General features: G+C 39.8%; 1 protein-coding gene across 1 annotated transcript in view; it reads left to right on the top strand.

The window, feature by feature from the left end:
* The window catches only part of EPHA3 (EPH receptor A3), a 212,935-nt gene extending 196,088 nt beyond the window's left edge, over positions 1–16,847 (top strand). Inside the window, exons 13-16 of the mRNA XM_086463339.1 lie at positions 181–330; positions 2,157–2,350; positions 15,104–15,259; positions 16,742–16,847. Coding sequence (XP_086319465.1) covers positions 181–330; positions 2,157–2,350; positions 15,104–15,259; positions 16,742–16,847 — 606 coding nt within the window. The remainder of the gene's footprint in view (positions 1–180; positions 331–2,156; positions 2,351–15,103; positions 15,260–16,741) is intronic.
* The last annotated feature ends 3,068 nt before the right edge of the window (positions 16,848–19,915 follow it).

The raw sequence follows: 19,915 nt of genomic DNA, 5'->3' as shown, positions 1-19,915 counted from the left end.
TTACTCTCTATGGTGTACAAGATGCTTTCCTGACAAATGGCAGTAGATTTTCCATCTTACGCTGTTTTTTACACCAATATGATGATAATTGAAAATCTCAGAGATCAAGTAATCAATGATGCAAAGTTCTATTCATTGTATTACAGTCAAGTGGACTGGTTTATTTTGTTTTGCTCCTAGGGGGGCAAGATTCCGATCCGATGGACATCACCAGAAGCCATTGCGTATCGGAAGTTCACATCAGCCAGTGACGCATGGAGCTATGGGATTGTTCTCTGGGAAGTGATGTCTTATGGAGAGAGACCATACTGGGAGATGTCCAACCAGGATGTGAGTATATCATTACCCGAGTTATGTGCTCAAATAAAGGATCAAGCTGTGAAAGGAAGCGAAGCGTAATGAAACCAGGTGGCTCTGAGTTTTTGACATTGAATAAGATGCAAAAATGAAACTCTCCAAGTCTTCCAGCTCAAGTAAAAGTTCTAATGAACTTAACAAAAAGCCAACATCTTTATAGCAGGGTATTTTGGACCTCTGAAGGAACATATTAGTGAATTTTATTGCACTGGTGGTTTTCTGTAGGATGATTCAAACAATTCCACTGCAATGAGATCATTGCCTTTTACATTCCTTGGCTTATTGTTAGAAAACCCTCCTAAATTTCTGTAGATCTCCTTTGGTTCCACTTGTATAACATACTGTAGAAGTTCTCTGTAAATGTCAAATACACAGAATAAATTGCTCTTGGCACTTGTGAAAAAGAGAAGCGAAGCAGTGCATTTCTATGAAGAGTTTAAGGAAACCAAAATATTTATGGAAATAATCAATGGATAAAATAGAGAAGTAGAGTGATCCGATTAGAAGATTTCCAATACAGGCTTCTTTGCAACGTTAGTAAACTATCCAAGCCTGCAATCCAAATGATTAATGGATCTCCCCCAGTATTCTAGTAAGAAGCGTAACATTTCCCAAATAAGATTTTTGTGATATCTATTTTGGGTTATTCTTCTGTTGTCTTATTAATCCTAGATTTATTCCACAGGAGGTACTTATGAACAGAATTTTCTGAAGTACAGTTACTAACACAAGTAGATTTTCCAAGGGCTTGGTATATATTGTTACTGGTACTAAATTAAAAAAAGTCAGTAACATGGTGGTAGTCAGACATTTTCTGTACTACTTTTATGTTTGTGAAGATTAGTGAGTTGTGTTACATAGACTGATATACTAGTGGAATGCCTTTAATAATATCACATTAAAATCAGAAAGAGAAGGATTAACCTATTTACATGCCTCTGCTTCATAGCTGCTTAAACCATGGACTGTTTTCCTATCCCTGTTCTGACTCAAAATAGTTTGTCCTGCTTTTGAATTAACTGATCCAGATAAAATGGAAAGATTAACAGAAAATGGCTTTATCATTTTCTACTTAAAACACATTGGGTTTTTTGTTCATGGTGCAATAGATACTGTAGGACTGATCCAGAGATACTCTAGTGAAAAGGTTGTATTAAAAAGCTTCATAATGGTGTAAATTCTGGGCTTTTTTTTTTTTTATCAATCTAGCAAATGATAGACAATTTAGACAAATTTTGTCAATCTAGACAAATGATGAAAGAATTGAGCCTGCACTGCTTAGTAGGAAGTGTACAGTTATCCTCGTGGTAAGTTTTAAAAATATTTTCTGGCCCTATGAGATCATCCCCAGACCTTCTGTCTATCGGTTCAGAATGTCCCGTGAGAGGGTAGGTTGGTTTTCAGTGTCCACTGGAGAGTTTGGAAAGTGTGTGTGGCTAAGGGTGATCAGATGAGAGGTATTCAAGACCTTTTGCAATCTGGCATAGTTAAGCAAGCAGCTTACTGACTGTAGCTTTTGTTTATGGATTTAATTCATTCAAGTGTGAGTTTTGGAGATCCTTTCTAGACTCTCACCTTTCTCAAAGTCACATACTGTATCTTAACTCCCCTTTCTGTATGCCTAATTTGCTGCCTGGTTTACTTTGCAGATAAACCAGAGGCATTGCACGACAAGACAATTAGTGGATAAACACATTTGTTTAAACACAGAATGTCCATGTTAACGTGGTTCACGGAACTGATAAAAACAAGTTGATTTAAGTGCCTTTAAGTTTCCAAAAACTTTTATCCTTATGCAGGTGATTAAGGCTGTTGATGAAGGGTACCGCTTGCCACCTCCTATGGACTGCCCAGCTGCCTTGTATCAGCTGATGCTGGACTGTTGGCAGAAAGACAGAAACAACAGACCCAAGTTTGAGCAGATTGTCAGCATCCTGGATAAACTGATCCGTAATCCCAGCAGTCTGAAAATAATCACCAATGCAGCGGCAAGGTGACATTAGATCTTACATTGCGCATAAATAAATGTCTTTGATTTCTTCATCTTCCATAATTAGAATTTGTTTACTCTGTTCACCTGCTTTTTCAACTTCTAACTGTAGCCGTTTGTAATCTTGTAGGCTAGAGAAAGCTTCCTGACTATCCTTTCGGGAGAAGGATTTAATAGTATTTTTATTATTGCTGTTATTTTTATTAACGATATGCTATTTTTTATTCAAATTGTGAAAAGCTGTTATGCTAGGGTTACGAAATGTATTGTAAGATTGAGCAGAGGTTTGGGAGAAAAACACAAATGGCAGATTTGGCCATCATGTGATCTTCCTTTTCCTCCTGACTTTATGTGGTGTTTTAAGTGCTTAGTGTTTCATAGGTTACAGCTAGCCATGTTCCTAAGTAACTTTCTGAATTGGGTCCAAACGCATGTCCTACAGTCTTATGCTCTGCTCTGACAACTCACCTTAGCTTTAATCATATGAACAATAATTTTGCTTTCAGCAGGACTCACAAAGTTAAAAATGCAGTTACGTTCTCTGTTAGATCAGTGCCTGGACTAGGAATTCGTTTCCAACCTGTGCAATATTCCTGATTGTTCTGAAAACATTCATATATAATCGTGGTTATTCAGCACACCCTGGAACATCACTATGATGAGATAAGAATTATCTCACTGAGAGTAACCAGAGAGTGTGTGATATCTAAGGACATAATGAGGATGTGGCAAAATAAGAGCTTTGGTTAAGTAGGGTTTAAGCGAATTGGTTTATATAATTCACAAAATGTTGTACTCTCACTGAGGTTGTCTGAAAGGATGAAAAATTACTTCTAGCATGAATGCTGGTGCAAAATCCTCTGTCTGCAAAGCAGGCAGAGTCAGGGAGAAATGTACTCTGCTGCTTCACACCCAGGTCTTGGAGAGTGTTTCACTGGGCAAGAGACCAGAGCGTGCCATGAGGCAAGCTTCAAAAAGGTACACGTCAAAACATTCCTCTTAGGCCTTTGATGTAACACAGCACACCTCTTGCCATAGCTATCGAATGAGAAGGCGCAGAAGGGAAATCGAACAAAGGCAGTGGGAAGAACTATCCTGAGCTCGAGGATGGCCATCCTAGTTACCTCCTACTGCCACTCCAGAGACGTGAAGAAGAAAGCAGGAATGGGAGGAGGAAGGCAACCATACTAATGGGCTGTGCTTTTAAAAATATATGAGAGAAGGCTGTTTGCACAGTAATTATGTTTCAATAATTTAATTGGTGAGTGTTTAACCAGCATTCTTACTAAAGCGATTATTTCTGTTACCTGCCAGGTAACAAAATCACAACAAAAAAGTCCCCAATTTTTGGAAAAAAAACCCAAACTGTTTATCTTCTCAGTCAAGCACATTTCTTCTAGGCATCTTGCACCCCTATTTTGCAAATAATTTGTGCAAATAATTATGTTGTAGGGATATACAGCAGCAATTGCTAAATCGGGGAGCTGGGAATCAAGACTATTATGTTTTGGGTTGGGGATTTGATTGCAGAAACCAGTGCTGCATATTTTGCTTTCCAAACAGAAGCAAGATGTTCCCTGTTTACTGTCCTTCCAATTAGCGAACCACAGCAGAGCTGAAAAGAATGTTGAACCATCGTTTCCAGTTACCTGTACATAGCCAGTAAAAGCTGCTATCCTCTAATGGAGACCAAATTCAGTCTGAGTAGTTTGCACCTGCTGGGTTCTGCGCAGGAGCACCACAGCGCAGTATTGCTCTCTCCTGTCTCTTGCTTACTCTCTTTGCTCCTATTTCATTATACGCTTTACTGGTGTGGGCAGCAGGGTTTGGACATCCATACCACGATGCCGTGCTCTCCCCTTATGGCACAGCATGGGGAAGGAAGGAGGCTGCTAACATGGTATAGGACTTCTCACAGCTGCTTTAGGTGAGCTCTCAGTAAAATGCTCTTCACGGCAGGCTGCTGCCTTGGCTTTGACACAGAGCACGTTTCTGAGGGGGGAAATGTCAAAGGTAATTTTTATTCCCTCCTTCCCAATTACCTTTCCACTGCTACGTCCTTGCACCCCTTGCATTCCCAAGCAGTGCAGTATCTCTCCCTCTCTGCAGCTCCTCACTCCCTGGTGACAGACGGGGGCTGTGGGGTCCGGGTGGCAGGCATAATGGCATGGGTGAGCCCAAGCCCCTCCCCTCTGGGAAGGCATTTGTTGCAGTTGAGGGAATGTGTGATCCGTGATCTCTCCATCTCACTGTCCTCCGGTTGGTGTCTGCAGACCAACCCAGGCTATTCTTAAACTTGAGTGCAGCCAAGAATTAGGTATGACTACGTGAGGGGTGCTGGGCAGTCCTATGCAGATTTGGAAATCCGTGATCACCCCCATGTAACCATTGCCAAAACCGACTAATCTCAAACCTCAGGCCCGGCTGAAAAGCTGCAGCGAGCCCTGCACCCCCTTTGTGTCCTGCAGAGAGGCGCTGCTGGCAGGTAACGTGCGCTCCTTCTGCAGTGGGAGCTGGTGGTGCTGCTGGCCAGGGACTGAGCGCTGGAGGTCCGGCATTGCTTTCTTGATAGAGTGACAGAGAAAAATGAGAAACCAGACTCAAAATGGTTTTGTGTCTTGCTGTGGCCTTATGTGCAGAAACTTGTAACTGATATGAAACAGCGGTGAGTCAGGGCAGCTCCTCGAGAAGGAGACAATCAGTTGGATCCCTGTCAGGATCCTCATACTGTCAGCAGCCAGAGAGGGACAGGCATCGCTGCAGAGGTAAAGCACTCCGTGACTCAGCCCCAAGGCCTCCGTGGATTACATCGACTCAAATGGCTGCTCTCAGTTGTTATTTGAGGCTGTAGTACTCCCACAGCACCTCTCCTCATACCCATAATAAGCGATTAATTTAAATTATAGAGATCCCAGCTCTCTTTTAGCCATGTCTGTGGTGCTACTGGAAGAATGCTGAAGCTTTATGCCCACCATATGCTCATAGGTGTTCAGAATATACTCAGTCAAGAAAAACGTTTAATCCGGTGATGTCTGTTGCAGATGCAAAGCCTGTCTCTTCTTACAGATTTTAGAGCTGATGTTTGTTTAAAATAGTCACAGCACTGTTGTATCCTATTTAAAAGCACATTGCTGGAGGTGCATAGGATATCCCTGTCCTCTGGTACATTACTGTTAACTGACTTCAGTTGAAGGATGTGTTTGACTGTACGTCTGATTCCAGGCCATAGTCCAGGCACATTTTACAGTAATACCTCATAGGAATACAGGAGAGAAGTCAAAGCCTTCAATTCTGTATTTCCTTTTCAGTTTTCTATCCCTTCTGGCCACTCCATGGCATCTAATAATTTCTTGATACCCAAGGGGATGTTTTTATCCTTACTGATCATCTCTTCACAGACCATTCTATGTGGTTGTGAACTTTACATTGACAAACGTTTTTTGTAACCTCAGCACAGCAAACGTTTCATAATGCCTTTCCTGGTCTTGTGTTTCAGCTTGGTTCATCCTGAATTCACGTGAAAATTCCTTTCCTGTTCCTTGTAAAGTACAGAGTATGGCTGATTTCTTTCTCACCTGTCAAAATTCACTTTTTAAGCAAGTGGCCACCTTGAGCTCTTACTAACAAGACCTGCACTGGTTAAGGACACATCAAGTGTGTGTTTTGTGTCCTTTAGGCTGCCTGGAGTTATCTAGCTCTGTAAAGGGCTGTAGGAACAGAACTCAGTACACAAACAATTGTACGAGTCATGCTGTTTTCTAAAGCCCACGGTCATGATATTTTTATTTGATTTATGTCTTGCTGTTCTTTCCTGTTTTCTAAGCATTATGTTCATTTTTATAACAGAGTCCTTAGGTTGTTTGGATATCTTTAGGATGGAAGTGAGTTCATAGTTCTTCCAATTTTGATCAAGTTCGTTATTTTTCTTCTTGAGCTTATTATTTTTTAGTCCACTGTGTATTACTTCACATTTGTGAATATTTCATGCAGATCCAAAGCAGATGGAAAGTTTTCTCAACTTAAGTAGGAGAGACAGAATCACTTCACCCACCTGCTAGCTGGTTGGTGAGAGTGTGGTCTGAAAGGGCTTATTAGTTGTTTTTTCATTTGCGTGGGGAAAAATATGTAACCCAAGAGTTTGGGTTTGTGTACTTTGTGTTACGCTACAAATCTTAAATGGACTCATAACATTTCATTTTCTTTATCTGTTTAATTTTTTCCACTTATTTTTTATTTTTTTTGGGTTTATATTTCTGATTCTGATCTTTTATGTGTAGATATATATGATGGCTCTCTAGAGTTATAATGTGCATTATCGTTTTATGTATATGAATCTTACTCTTACACAGCTATTTGAAAAAATGTGTTTAAAACATAGTGTATAATGAGAACTATATTTAAAGTATTTCTGTGTCCCAAAGTGGATTAAGCTGTTGGAGAATAGTGTGACCTTGAGGTATAAGGGTTGTGATGTGGGATTGAGGCAACCCAAGTATTATGGCAGCTTTCCTGTAGTCGCTGTGTATGTTCACATCTGTGATGTAGGTGTGACTAAAGGCACTTCGTCTTCATGGACCTGCTAGAAAACAGGAATAGCCGAGTTAATCCACAACCTCTGCCAAGAAAAAGCATTTGAAAAAAATTGAAAAATGTTTCTGATTCCAATATATGATTTTTAGAAATTCTGAATTTCTGCCAATTCTGTGATTGATCTCTAAACTGACAAGGAATCCACACAAGAAAGCAACCTGCTTCTGAAGTTGCTTTTGTTTCTTTTGGTAACCTTTTGGTAAAATGAAAGTCAGTGTCAAGTATTGCTGCTGTTGTTTCTTTATGCTGCAAGCGCATATTTAGGAGAGGAGGAAAGAATTATATTGCAAATACGGGGAGAAAAACACCTGAGAATTCAGGATGTTTCTAGATGTACTAATAGCTATATCTAAGTGTAAGAATTGCCAGAATTTGTCTCGTATATCAAAAGCGGAAAATAAACATCTGATAGTCTTCCTTGTAAAAAAGATCATTATTTTACAAGTTGCTCAGAGTTAACAGCTGACAATTTGTTAGTTTCTTTGGGTCTTCACAGAAAGTGCTACTTATTTTGCATTGCAAATTGAGAGGAGGATCTCAGAGGAAGTAGATTTTAGTGGGACATTTATCATTCAGTATCTTTATTCTCAGTTCATATCTAGCCCAGCCATCTAAGATGGAAAGTCATTATCACATCTTACTGCTTGTGGGGAGTTCTGTAAAATTACCTGGTGATTTTTGTCCACTTATTAATAAGATGCCGGTAGTGTGGTTTCAAAAACATTTGTGAAACAGTTTTCAATTTGGAAATGCAGCTGACAAATGTTTTGCAAAATCTGTTGGTCCTCATTTTGTTTTGGAACATGTCAAAACATCATCAATTTCAAAGGCAGCTGCCTTATTGGGACTTTTAAAATTATTTTGTTTAGCTAACTTCTCTGTCTCTCTGAAAATTTAAATTACTTTCCTCATGGGAGGATTGATTAGCAAGTTTGCCCCAAATCTTTGAAATTTAAGGTGTTACAGGCTAACTAGCAGTCGTTAATAGGATTCAGCATCTGTTTCTTCTGGCATGGAGCTACCTTTAGCATGAAATACGTCGAAAAGACAGAACATGTTCAGCAAAGGCAGTAAGCTTCAGTAAAGCCATTTGATTTCATAAACAGAGACAGGACGCAAGGCTGGCTCTCTTGCACTTTGTAGACTCCTCTCTGCTCTCCAAGCACTGCTTGTAGCATCAGCCAGCCAAACTGCTTTCCAGTCACTCCTTGGTTTTAAGATGCTTTCAAAGAATTGAAAAACTTATTCTGTGTTCTTATGTATGGAAGCTAATGAAGCAAAGTTTTCTTTTGTAATTGCAATTATTCATTTCAGTCCACTAGGTTGCTCTGGGTAACATGATAACTGTTACGTGTTGCAGAATGTAGGATTTCTGAATAGACATACAAGGTGAAAAGCTGATTGAAAATAGGGAAACCAAACCAGAATTTTAAAGAAATAACGCTGCTTACCAAATTAAAAAGACATTTAAAATTATATTTACGCTAATTTAAAAATGAAGACTGTTATCCATGTTAACTATGCACTTTTAAAATAAAATTTAACCCCCAAATTTCTTTTTTCCAGAATGAGGTACCTCATCAAGCTCAGTCAAGTTATTCTTGATTTACAATAATGAATATGTAGCTTGAACTTATTCTTTGTGTTTATGAATGATAATTTAAGGTACATGGATAAAACCTCTTAAGATTTTATTGAAGGCTCTGGAACTGAAATTTACAAAATGTGTAGTTGCCTCCTTGGAACTCCACTGAGAGGTCTGAGACTGTATATCCCATATTATTATATAAATTTCACGTCTTCCATTGATTTCCAAGTTCAATTCTGTGATGAGGAAGCAGCATTCCTGACTATAGAAATAAAACGTTATTAAAAAAAAAAATCATCTATGAACAGTTATATGAATTCCTCTTTAATCACCAAAATACATCTTTTGTTTTTTCCACTGTATTGGAAAAAAAACCCACATTGTTTCTGGACTGTATTGCAGCATTGGAAGATTTGGTTTCAGATCTCTTTTATGTGTTAGAAGTTCTTCTTTTAAAATAGGAGTTCTACCACTATTGTTATAGCTAAGGCTAGAAAAACAAGAAAGCCGCTTATTTTCAGAAAAAGCATAGCTGAAATTCTTTTAATATAGTCCAGGAAATTTAGGGGGTTAGGGTCAGTCACTCTTCCTGATGAAAATACTGAAGTGTTTGAAAATGTGTATGAATAAATCCTCATACATTCTTTCATGTATTAGCAAGTTGTTTACAACCCTATCCTAATGTTCTTGAATTTAATGTGTTGTTTGAATTATTCACTGGAGTAATTTCCTTGAGCAATTTTTGGAAGTCCTGTTATTTGTAAGTAGTTGATTGCAAGTGTTCGCTGTTAAACATGTGCTTTGTTGTCCATCATTGTGGTGCTCTCACTGTGATGTCGAGAATCACATTTGCCCTCCAAAGTCCACAGGCATCATTTGCAATTTAAAATTTGAAGTTTGCTTCTCACAAAGTTTATTTCCACTTAAAATCTGATGATAAAATGGAAACTCTAGTATACTAGCTTGGTAGGATATTTATGAAAATTAAACTCAATAGGAGCAGTGAACAGGTCAAATAAAAAATTCAGACTGCTCCATTATGCAGCATAATTCAAGCCCTGTTTTTACAATTGTGTTTGCAGCATAACAACTACTTGTGTTGGCTGAACATTTTGCTGAAAAGTTCCCCTTTTTTGCCATTCGGGTCAGAAGGTTTCAGATGCTTGACATGTATTGACAACTGTAATATTGCTTGTTTGCTTCTCCCTGTTAAGAGCTTTCAGGCTGGAGGGCTGAAGGAAGCAGGCTGCAGTTTTACTTGGAGCATTTCAGAGAGGGCTTATGCTTTGTGGTTGTCCAGGCAGTAACAACAGGGTCTGGGTTTGGCCAAATGCTGCATAATGCAAGCCTACGTGTGAATTTTTAGCTTTGTTCAAAACCCAGCAACGATATAATCCGTGTCCTAAAATGGACAGCTGGCTCTAAAAGAATTCAAGTAATGTAAGCCTACAACACCAGCTCTCTTTCTGAAGTCTGTTAACCATAAAACAGTGAATTTATGGATGGGTAGGGGAACTTAACTACATATCACAAAGAGAAAGATTACAGTAAATTATACTCCTTGATGTCTAATCATAGTTTGAGTTGTGCAGGGAATCCGGGAGTTAGGCTGAGGAGATTTTTAGGGACTTCAGTTAGCTAGCATGCTAGAGACAGAAAAGCCCTATTTTCACCTGATTTTTCCAGGAGTCTTTAATACCGTGCCTGAGGCAGACACGAATTGGCCTTCAAAGTTGAAAGTTGCCGGGGCTCACTGTTAGCAGAGACAGTAAAACATCTATTTGCAGTTTTGCACCTCTAATTTGACTCTGCTGGTGAAACTCTGACAAAAATTCACAGCAGACCAGGTTGGGTACTGTGTGGTTTAAGTAGTAACACAGCCCGATCAGTGGGTGGCCTGATTGTGAGTGTTTGCTGTTTACTGTGATTCCAAGGGATTTTGGTCTGCTGTTCTCGGCTCGATGTGCCGGGTTTACAACGTGAAGCCCTCGTTAGCATTAATAGCAATTCTGTGCTGGATATCTTGGAAGAAGAAACTGCACGGAGCCGTTGCCTGATGCCGTGAATGTGTTAGCAAAAGTCTGTCAAAATTTACAGTGCAGCCAAATGTGAGCTACGAGGACAAGTCGTAAACAGCAAATGGTAGACACAAAGAGCCAGAGAAGCATTTTAAGAGCTCTCTGAGGCATTTTTCTCTCCCTCTTGTAAAGAGCCTGTAGACTGTCCTAACAATAATGACTGGTTGCCGTTAAGGGTCTGTCTCTGGGACAGCTATGCATCCCAGGAAATGGCCACTGACGTTACTGCTGCAGCTTAAAAGCACAGCTTAAGCTGTGTTATGAGAAAAAGAAGACCATTTCAGCAACATGCTGGTATTTTTTGCCTTCAGTGGTTTGGCGGTGGGAAAAGGGAAACTGAGGAGCATTAATACACCCAGGCATAAGATTTATTGCACCACCAGGATGCTGAAAAGACAGAAGCCCCTTGAAAAGCATGTTCTGAGAGGCAGCTAAAGGAATAGAGAAGACTGGAGGACTGACCTGTGGGGCGGTTTAAATCTTGTTTCCTCATTATCCTAGAGGAAGCCGTGGTACGTTTTTTTGCCAACAGGCGACATGGAACTAGAAAAGTAGTCCAGGATGACATTTAGAGAGATGTATCATTTTGCAGCAAGCTGCCAGCCTCAGCTGCATTCTTTTCCCCATTGGTTATTTGTATTACCCCTCTCGTTTCTCCAGCTCTCTTTTGACTTCAAAGAGAGCCTGCAAGCGTGATATGAAGCCCCTTGGGAAAAGCAAATGTGCCACCCTAAGAGGTCAATTGTATTTTAGAGACTAAGTTACAAATTTTGCTAAGAGTATCTTAAACATGGGCATGAAGAGGTAGAGCTCCAGAGATTCTTCTCTTTTAGGTCCAGGGATAATCAAGTAAACTCACCAATTCTTACTTCTCCTGAGCATGTCATTTATTTACTAGTCGCCTCTTGAAACACATGTATACTTATGATTCTGTATACTTATGATTCTGTTTGCAGTAGAAGATAAAACTAGGATTTGCTTTCTATGCCACCTGTTGGGTTTTGGTTTATTTTTCTCTTGAAATAGGAGATATCCTTCTTGCTAGACCTGAGTTTTGTGCTTCAGCTTGCCATAATCATAAAATACACAGGATTTGTGTTCAAACCAGACCTGGCTCCCTCCTAGGAAGCAATTTCACTTTACAAAATCAGCTTATAATTACCTAAAATTTGCCACAGGAAATTACTTTATGGTTTTTAAATGCTTTCCCCTTTAAAAGAAACTGACTGTGAAAGGGGAAGTCCATATTTAAAAACTGAAGGTTGGTTGTATTGTTTGGAGGAAGGAATGGAAAGAGAGAGGCTAGTGCAATACAAAGTCTGGGATTGTGTCTGCACACCTCTTCTGTGTATTTGCAGAATACCACCCTTCATACAGAAGAAGTGGCAGGACATCTTCCTTTTATTTGTCTTGGTTCCTAGGTTTTACAAGTTAATGTATCCCTTTCTCGCCAAGCAGCAGCTGGCCAGGGATGAGATTTTCATGCTGTGTTGGGAAGGGTTCTAATGGCATTTTCTGTGGTCTTTTTCATTACTATGTGGTGCAGCAAACGTTTCCCTGTGTTGTGACAAAAAGCTGCACTAATGATAACAAAGTGCCCTCGCCACTGCAGGTGACTCAAAGGTTAATTCCAACTGTTAACATAATGGGCACAGCCAGAGAAAGCTTTCAGCAACAGGACATTTTGTAACTGGCATCTTGCTGTTAAATTTGTCTCTCTAACCTGAGTCTTGCTGATTTTTTTTCCGGGCACCACATGTCAGTAAATACAACTCCATAGATAGACGCAGAGTCAGGATGAACAGGGTAGAAAGTCTTTCCATGACTGTCAGAAGATGACACAATGGGGTATATCATAGTTGGTCAAAGCAACAAAGTAAAGAGAATTCCAAAAAAAAGGGAGAGAAGAAAAGAAAAGACATAGGGAAATGTTCTATATAATTTCCCCTGAGCAAACATGTAATTTCCATGATTTCTTTTTAATGACTCTTTTCTGAAGCTAGTAGGTACTGATTTATGAAAAGCTGTAAAAGATCAGGTGGAACCCTGCAGGACATCGTTTACAGCTGCACGGATTGCAACCCGTCTAATTTGTCTAGTAAAGTGTGAGCTCATGGCGCACATCACCCAGGCCATAAATTTCATGGTCAGACCTTCTGTCTAGGGGCTGGGTCAGGGGGAAAAAAAACTGCCGATGTGTGCAGATGCTCTGAAAGCCCAGCTTTCCCTTGGTGCATGTGAGGAGACATCACAGACTCTTCACAGTGAGACAAATTCCTGTTCATTGATAAACTGTCCAGATGTCCTCTCTGAGGAGGAAAGTAACTAATTTTTGTTTGGAATCCTACAAGGGGAAAAATGATACAGTGCTGGTTATTCTGAGGTCACTTGCATTAAAATTAGGTCATATTTTTTGTCCTGATGATACTTTGATCCAAGTAATAAACATAAAAGCTCTTTTGGGCCACTCTAATTCCTAATCCTAGAGACCTGTTCTATTTCAACTTGTTTATACTTTTTTTCTTCATTAGTGATTCTTGAGTCAGACTTTGTTTTATTAGCTTTAAGTTAAAAAGACATACTAGGCTGGAAAAAAAAAATATTCTCCGTGCTTTATCACTAAGAACACTTCATAAATACTCTTAATAAATGTCTTGGGATTCCAGACACTATACACAGAAAACTATAAATAAAAAGCATTGGCTCTTCATGGGATGAACAGTAGTCAGGGAGATGCAGGCTGTTCAGCTACTGAATCAAAATACCTTGGGCCTGATTATCAAACCTGAGCCTTTAACTGGAGGACATTTAAAGCTGTGTATCACGTAGGTGCCTAAGAACTCTTTTTAGCATGAGGTACTTGATTTAAAATGGAGCACATATTTCTGAGTGGGGACTAAAAAGCTGGCCGGTACCAACACATATTTGTCAGTGGAGGGAAAAATGCAGAGACAGAGTTGATGTCTCCAATAACATCTGACTAGTCAAGAAAGTCATTATCGTACTAATTAGCACTGAGAGAGGAAGGTAACTAGAATTAGTAAGATGTCTTGTCAGTAGAAAGAAATTACTGATCATGTTATTCAGGGGCTTCTCACACCTTTTAGAATACAATAGCAAGCCAGTGAGGAGGAATTGCTGAGAGCAGGTTCGCCTCTCCGAGAGCTGGGTGTCACCTCCAAGCTGGTTTGCCTGGAAGACCCGTTTCAGAGAGGACAAACGCCCTGCCTGGCAATGCATGCGTGCGTCTGTGGACTGCAGCAGTAGCTCAGGAAACTAGCTGGGCCTATTTGTGATATTTTTAGATGGCTAAAATGAGGTGTGCTAGAGCCTGACTCAAGAGACTTCATGGGGAAGGAAGGCTGGTATTTATTTTCAGTCTTGATGCTCTCAAATAAGAAGCTACAGTATGCCACAAGACCATGAAAATAAGAGTATTTGTACCAGATGGAATTGAACTTCTGGGTGAATATGGGAGCAGCCATTTTTGCCATTTTCAATATGCAAAGTCCAGGGTCAGCTGCAATATATTCCTTCTTGATAAAAAATTACACATTTAATCATTATTTTGAGAAGAAGCTTACAGATAGACTTATGCAGATGGAAAAAGGTTTAAATAGGCAAAGAAACATGGATATGTGTTTTGTTTGATTCACTGTGTTGGTTTTGTTTGTTTCTTACTAGTTTCTTCCTTGTTTTCTAAGTAGAGAACTTAGATGCAAATCATGTCAGTTCAGCGTCCTCATGAGCACCAAGTTAATTTCAAAGGCAGGAGATGATTCCGTTCTCACTTCTAAATTATTTGTATGGAGGTTTCAGTCTTACAGTGAGCATCAATTTTAAACTGGGCGTGGCAATTGCATTTTACATTTGGCTAAGTGTATTTAATAACAAATTTCCTCATTTCTGCCTCTCTGCATTGCAGAATGAGTCTTGTGCAGTTACTTTCCTCTCACAAATTGACTTAACATTTGATTTTTAGACTTGATACAATTTTTTTAAAGCCACTAGTGTCTTATTATTTGTGCTTCTAACTTAGTAGCAGCATTTAGGATTTGTCAGTGGGCTGCAATACTCTGAGCACTTGATATGTGTAAATTCTACCGACACGCTCAACTTGGGCGTCTAGACTGTGCTTCATTTGTGTGTTGTTTGGGACTAGGTGAATCACATAGGTATAATCTAAATTGGGCTTGTCTTTGCTAATGCTTTACACATTAAATTGTAAGGTAATAATAAACTTCATGAATTGGTGATGCTTCAGTGATTTAAACAAGGGCCTGAGAAGCTGGTGCTCTTAAGCAAGATGATTATACATTCGTCACAGCTGCCAGCGTGAGTACATGTGGTGGCCTCAGCAGGAGATAGCATCCACAGAAAAACAGAAAAGCCACATCTAGCCTGCAAGCTCCTGCTGATGCCAGTGCAAAGTTTAGACACAAAATAAATCCATAGGTATCCCTGCCTCTCTAACTTTCATCATGTTCTTTTTTATTTCAGGCCATCAAATCTTCTCCTGGACCAAAGTAACATTGACATTTCAGCCTTCCGCACGACAGGTGATTGGCTCAATGGCTTTCGGACAGGACAGTGCAAAGACATTTTCACGGGCGTGGAGTACAGTACCTGTGATACAATAGCCAAGATTTCTACAGAGTAAGTTTGAACTGATCACAGCTCTTCATCATTGCTTGTGGCTGGAGGTACAAGTTTACACATAAGCATAAGAGTAATGTTTTTATATGGAGTTTCAAGTTTTTAGCTAAAATATTCTTACATTTAAAGAGACAAATGTAAATTATTGTTATAGGGCAATACACATGCAGGACACCTAGATGCTGTGGTGACTGTGTGAAGGCCACAGTCCCATAGCTTTTTCTCACTGATGACAAGGAAATTTCCAATTTGTTCTGATACAGTAGCACATTGCCTCAACTGGTTACACCAGCATCACTTTCTTTCACTCACAGTTCAGGAGTTTCTGTGTTGATTCTTTATATTCTGCCTTTTATATGGGGGCTTCCCCACAGCTGGTGTGTGTGTGCCCATCTTTTCCTTTATTGCCCATCCCATATTCCATCAAACCAGGTGAGACAGAGCAAGCTCTTTCTAGCTGCTCTCCTCCTGAATGATTATAATCAGTCAGGGTCTGAACTCCCTCCTGCCTCCAGTTTTGACATTTAAACATGCTAAACTTGGAATATTACAGCTTGCAAGTTTATTACATTTACATGCAAGCCGTCTTTGTTCTTGTGATAAGGCAGAGTAGGGTAATGTTCTTTCTGCACCTGAAAAGGCATCAAGTACAGTTATGAACTTACTGGCAAAGGAAACCTTGATTCCCTGTTGGGCTAGCTGGAAACAGGACAAGTTACGAAGAAGTAAGCAGCAGCTGTGGTACCGACAAATAAACACATCAATGCCATTAATTAGTGAATTATTACAACAGTAAAAAGGCTGCTAATGGCTTTTTATAACAATTACCCTCTGGGGACAGTCCAGAAATCCTCTAGGAATGCCCAATTTCCTGTGAGCCACTGGTTAATTAGCCCTTCACAAGGGTTAAACCACTTCTGTGTCCCACAAGAAACAAAGAGACTGGACAGCCTGGAGAAACGAGATGTGAAAAACAGGGTAAGCACTGGGAGCTTGGCCATGTAGCCATTAATCTCAATGCTGATACCAGAGTTAAGACGACCATTCAGGGGGCTCAGCACATAACAGCGCTATGTCAGCACTGCCCAGGAAAAGCCATCAGGCTGATAGGGGAATGGAGATGTTAGAGAAGCTCAAGGTTGCAGCTGGCCCAGAAGTGACCCACTTGCCCCTAAATGCCAGTGCATGTATCACTGGAGAACAGTTTCATTGTCTTTTCTTCCAGGTAAGCAAACACAACAAGGCTAAATGAGTTTTCGCGCTTTTTTTTTTTTTTTTTTTTTTTTTTTTGCGGCCTCCTGCTGTTTTCATACAGTGGCTCTCAGTATTTTTTGTACCAGGGCTTGTGCTTCAGCAGTATGACCGTACCTGGAGGCTCCTCCAATGCAGCAATAGAAGATGAGCGAATTAATTGCTGTTTGCTAACCTCGGCACACAGAGACAGTATGCTCACTCACCCGATGCATTTTCTCTTTTTTCCAGTGACATGAAGAAAGTTGGTGTTACGGTCGTGGGACCTCAAAAGAAGATTGTTAGCAGTATCAAAGCTCTAGAAACTCATACAAAGAACAATCCTGTTCCTGTGTAAGGTACCAAAATGATGTTGCTCAGGAGAGGACAAAAAGAGAAAAGTTGCATCACAGGGCAAAAATGATGGCTGATAAACAGCAGAATTTAAAGGAGTCCTTTGCAACAGCTTTGGAAACATAATGGTTGAAATTTCAAACCCACTAAGACACTCAAATATTGAGTATAAATGCCTTAAAAATAGGAGTGAACTTGTTTTCTATCTGTTAATCTTAAATGGTGGGTGCTCTTGACTGACTGTTAATGCAGATAGTAAATTTCAAAAGGAAAAAAAAATTGTAAAAAATCCTTCCAAGTAAAAACCAGTGTTACTAAAACCTAGAGCCATTTGAATATTAAGTGACTGAATAACATGAAAAACCCATGGACATGAAAGCTGTGTATTTGATCTATACAGCAAACAAGAAGAAAGAAAGACTCACAGTATTTTTATACAGAAGAGATCTGTAACAGGTATTTTATTTCTTTAAAAGCAAGGAAAATAGAGGACTATACCTCACAACCTGTCTGGCCATATTTACTATAATGTCATTGTAACATGCTCTGTCAACTTCAGAAAGGAACACAGAAATAAGTTTGTAGTGACTGAGTTAGTTGACAAAAGATTTTTGCCATTATGTTAGCTTCCGTAATTGTGTTCATTTAAACAAGTCTTAATTTTTAAAAGACTTATTTATTTCCTTTGGTTTTTCCATTATTGTTTATATTTATGCTTAAATACCTTAACCTGGCTGTATTATTGCCAAGTGCCAAATGTTATCAAAACTTAATTGGTTCAGCCTGAGAAATTGTCTGAGGGTTAATTACTAGATTATTTTATACTCATCATATATGAAACATAGAAGGAAAGAAAGATGGGGTTTTTTTCCAGCTCTGACACAAGACAAAGCATCTGGACTTCTTGAGATTCCTTCCATTTGCTCAGAGTGGTATTTTAACTCGGGCCTGAGTTTTGGCAGAGTTGTGTGCATACCAATCTCTAGATCAGTATGCCCTGGTCAAGCACATACATCTCATTTACTTCCCAGAGGCCTGCTTTCCTGTCAAAATAAGGACCCCTATTCTCAGGTGGTGTTCAGGTGAGAGATTTGCCTAGCAGACATTAAAAAGAGTCAGGGTTGCATCCTGCATTAACTGAGGATGCTTACTGAGTTCACTGGGGAGTGGTCCATTTGTGGCTTCTGCCTGGCAGGCTCTGCTCCCGATGCTGGGAACTGGGAGGTGTACTACCGTGTGGGCAGCCGCTGGTAGTTACGCCGAGATGGTGGCTTGCAGCCAAGGATGAGTAGATTGTTTAAAAAAGATGACTTAAGCTGTGAAATGGAGCTTTGGTGTGTAATTTTAACTAAGTCTGAGCTAGAAGACCTCTGTCCAGACTCTGCCATACTGTAGGGAACTGGAGTTCTTGGCACAGGTTCCTTAGTCACCTGTTCCTTGAAAGAAAGCAGAAAGAAGCCTGTCTTTAGGAGAGCACTCACATTTCCCAGAGGAAAAAGGAGCCTGGAAGGTGGGATTTGAGAGCCCTCCCCCACCTTCAGCATCTTCCCAATAGTGAGCTCTTAAGCCGTTGCTCTGGAGCACGTCAGTCCCGGTTCTGAGCAAATGCTTCGCCTTGAAAATGAGTGGTTTAAATCGCACTTCTTGTGCTACACGCAGGCGAACTTCTTAACGCTTTAGGTGTGATGCCAGGCATGCAGATTCAGGCTTTGGGCACTAGTGGAAACCACTCTGATTCCCAGCTTGCCATGCTGGAATCTAAACCTGACTCTGATGAATAACAGCGAGTCCCTGAAAGTCCAAGACTCTGTGGGAGGCAGATGACCATATGGCACGCCGCCTTCCTCTGTGTGCAAAAGTGGGTAACTAGTCGTGCTTCCTTTCTTTCATTGGTTTGGGTTTTGAAGCTCCTTGTAGCATAGGGCACATAAGTAAGGGAAGAACTGGTTCCTAGGATTTGTGTGGCTGAATCAGCTTTTAAATTGTTCTTCATGGGTCCAGAACTTACAAAATGTAGAGACATGATGTTTATCACACATTGCTAAATAGAAGCAGAATGAGAGACTTATTAATGAGTGCTAGCAGTGAGCATGCTGTAAAAGACTGGATTTGAAACACACTCACAGGATAATACTTAGTTATATTTTCTGAAAGAAAAATGAATGGGTTTTTAAGTGAGTTGAAATAAAAAAATGAAAGATGGAAGAAAATGCCAACGAAGCACTTAAGGTGTAAAGAACACTTCTCCTTATATGCCACAATCTATCGTGAAATGCAGGATGCTGAATAGAAAAGCTGTATTTTCTGTTGCTTAGTTCATTCAGAATCTTTCTTTTCTTCAGTTTGAGATTGCTCTAAATCAGACATTGTTAGTGAATTTAAGTCACCAAAATCCATTTGCAGACATTGTCTATGTGGGGGCAGCTTTTTATAACATATCCCTCATGAAGTTTCTCTTCAGCTTCATTCCACTGCTGGTGAGGGGGCTGGAGTGGGGAGAAAACATCTGTGAAATGCCTCTGAAAACACAGAACCAGTTCTTAGAGCTTTAGATGATGACTGAAAACTTCACAGCAACCACCCTCAATTTTCTCTTAGTATCACGTCATGTTCCTTGCTCACTGTTTGAGCATGCTCAGCATAAAAGATTAAATCTCACTGATGCTTGGGAAAAAAAGAAACTCAGTTTTATTTTTCTTTGCTATTAGGAGTAGAGAGTTTTAAAATAAGTTTCGTTTTCCCTCCCTGCCAAAAGTTGATTTGTACTGTAAGTGGCCTCTGTTGCAAGCATCCTATACTCCCTGTCCCCGTGTACATATGTATACATAGCAGTGTACAATTCTTCATTGTGGAGTAGAAATACTAGAATTCGTGTGGCCATCTTCCTGTACAGGACTTGCATTGGTTATCGACATCAAGCAAAATGCAACCACTCATGAAATGACATGCCATATTATTGGGTTTGTATCTTTAAATATAGTTTCCATTTTATTTATTTCTGTTAACATATCTAGTTTTGTGCTGTTACTTAGCATTCAATAAGCAATGTATAGATGTGATTTGATTGACAAT

Source organism: Leptosomus discolor, chromosome 1 (genome assembly GCF_034619465.1).
Source record: "Leptosomus discolor isolate bLepDis1 chromosome 1, bLepDis1.hap2, whole genome shotgun sequence".
In the NCBI taxonomy this organism is placed as follows: Eukaryota; Metazoa; Chordata; class Aves; order Leptosomiformes; family Leptosomidae; genus Leptosomus; species Leptosomus discolor.
The sequence above is the reverse complement of the archived record's forward strand: the minus strand, read 5'-3'. Positions and strand labels throughout refer to the sequence as shown.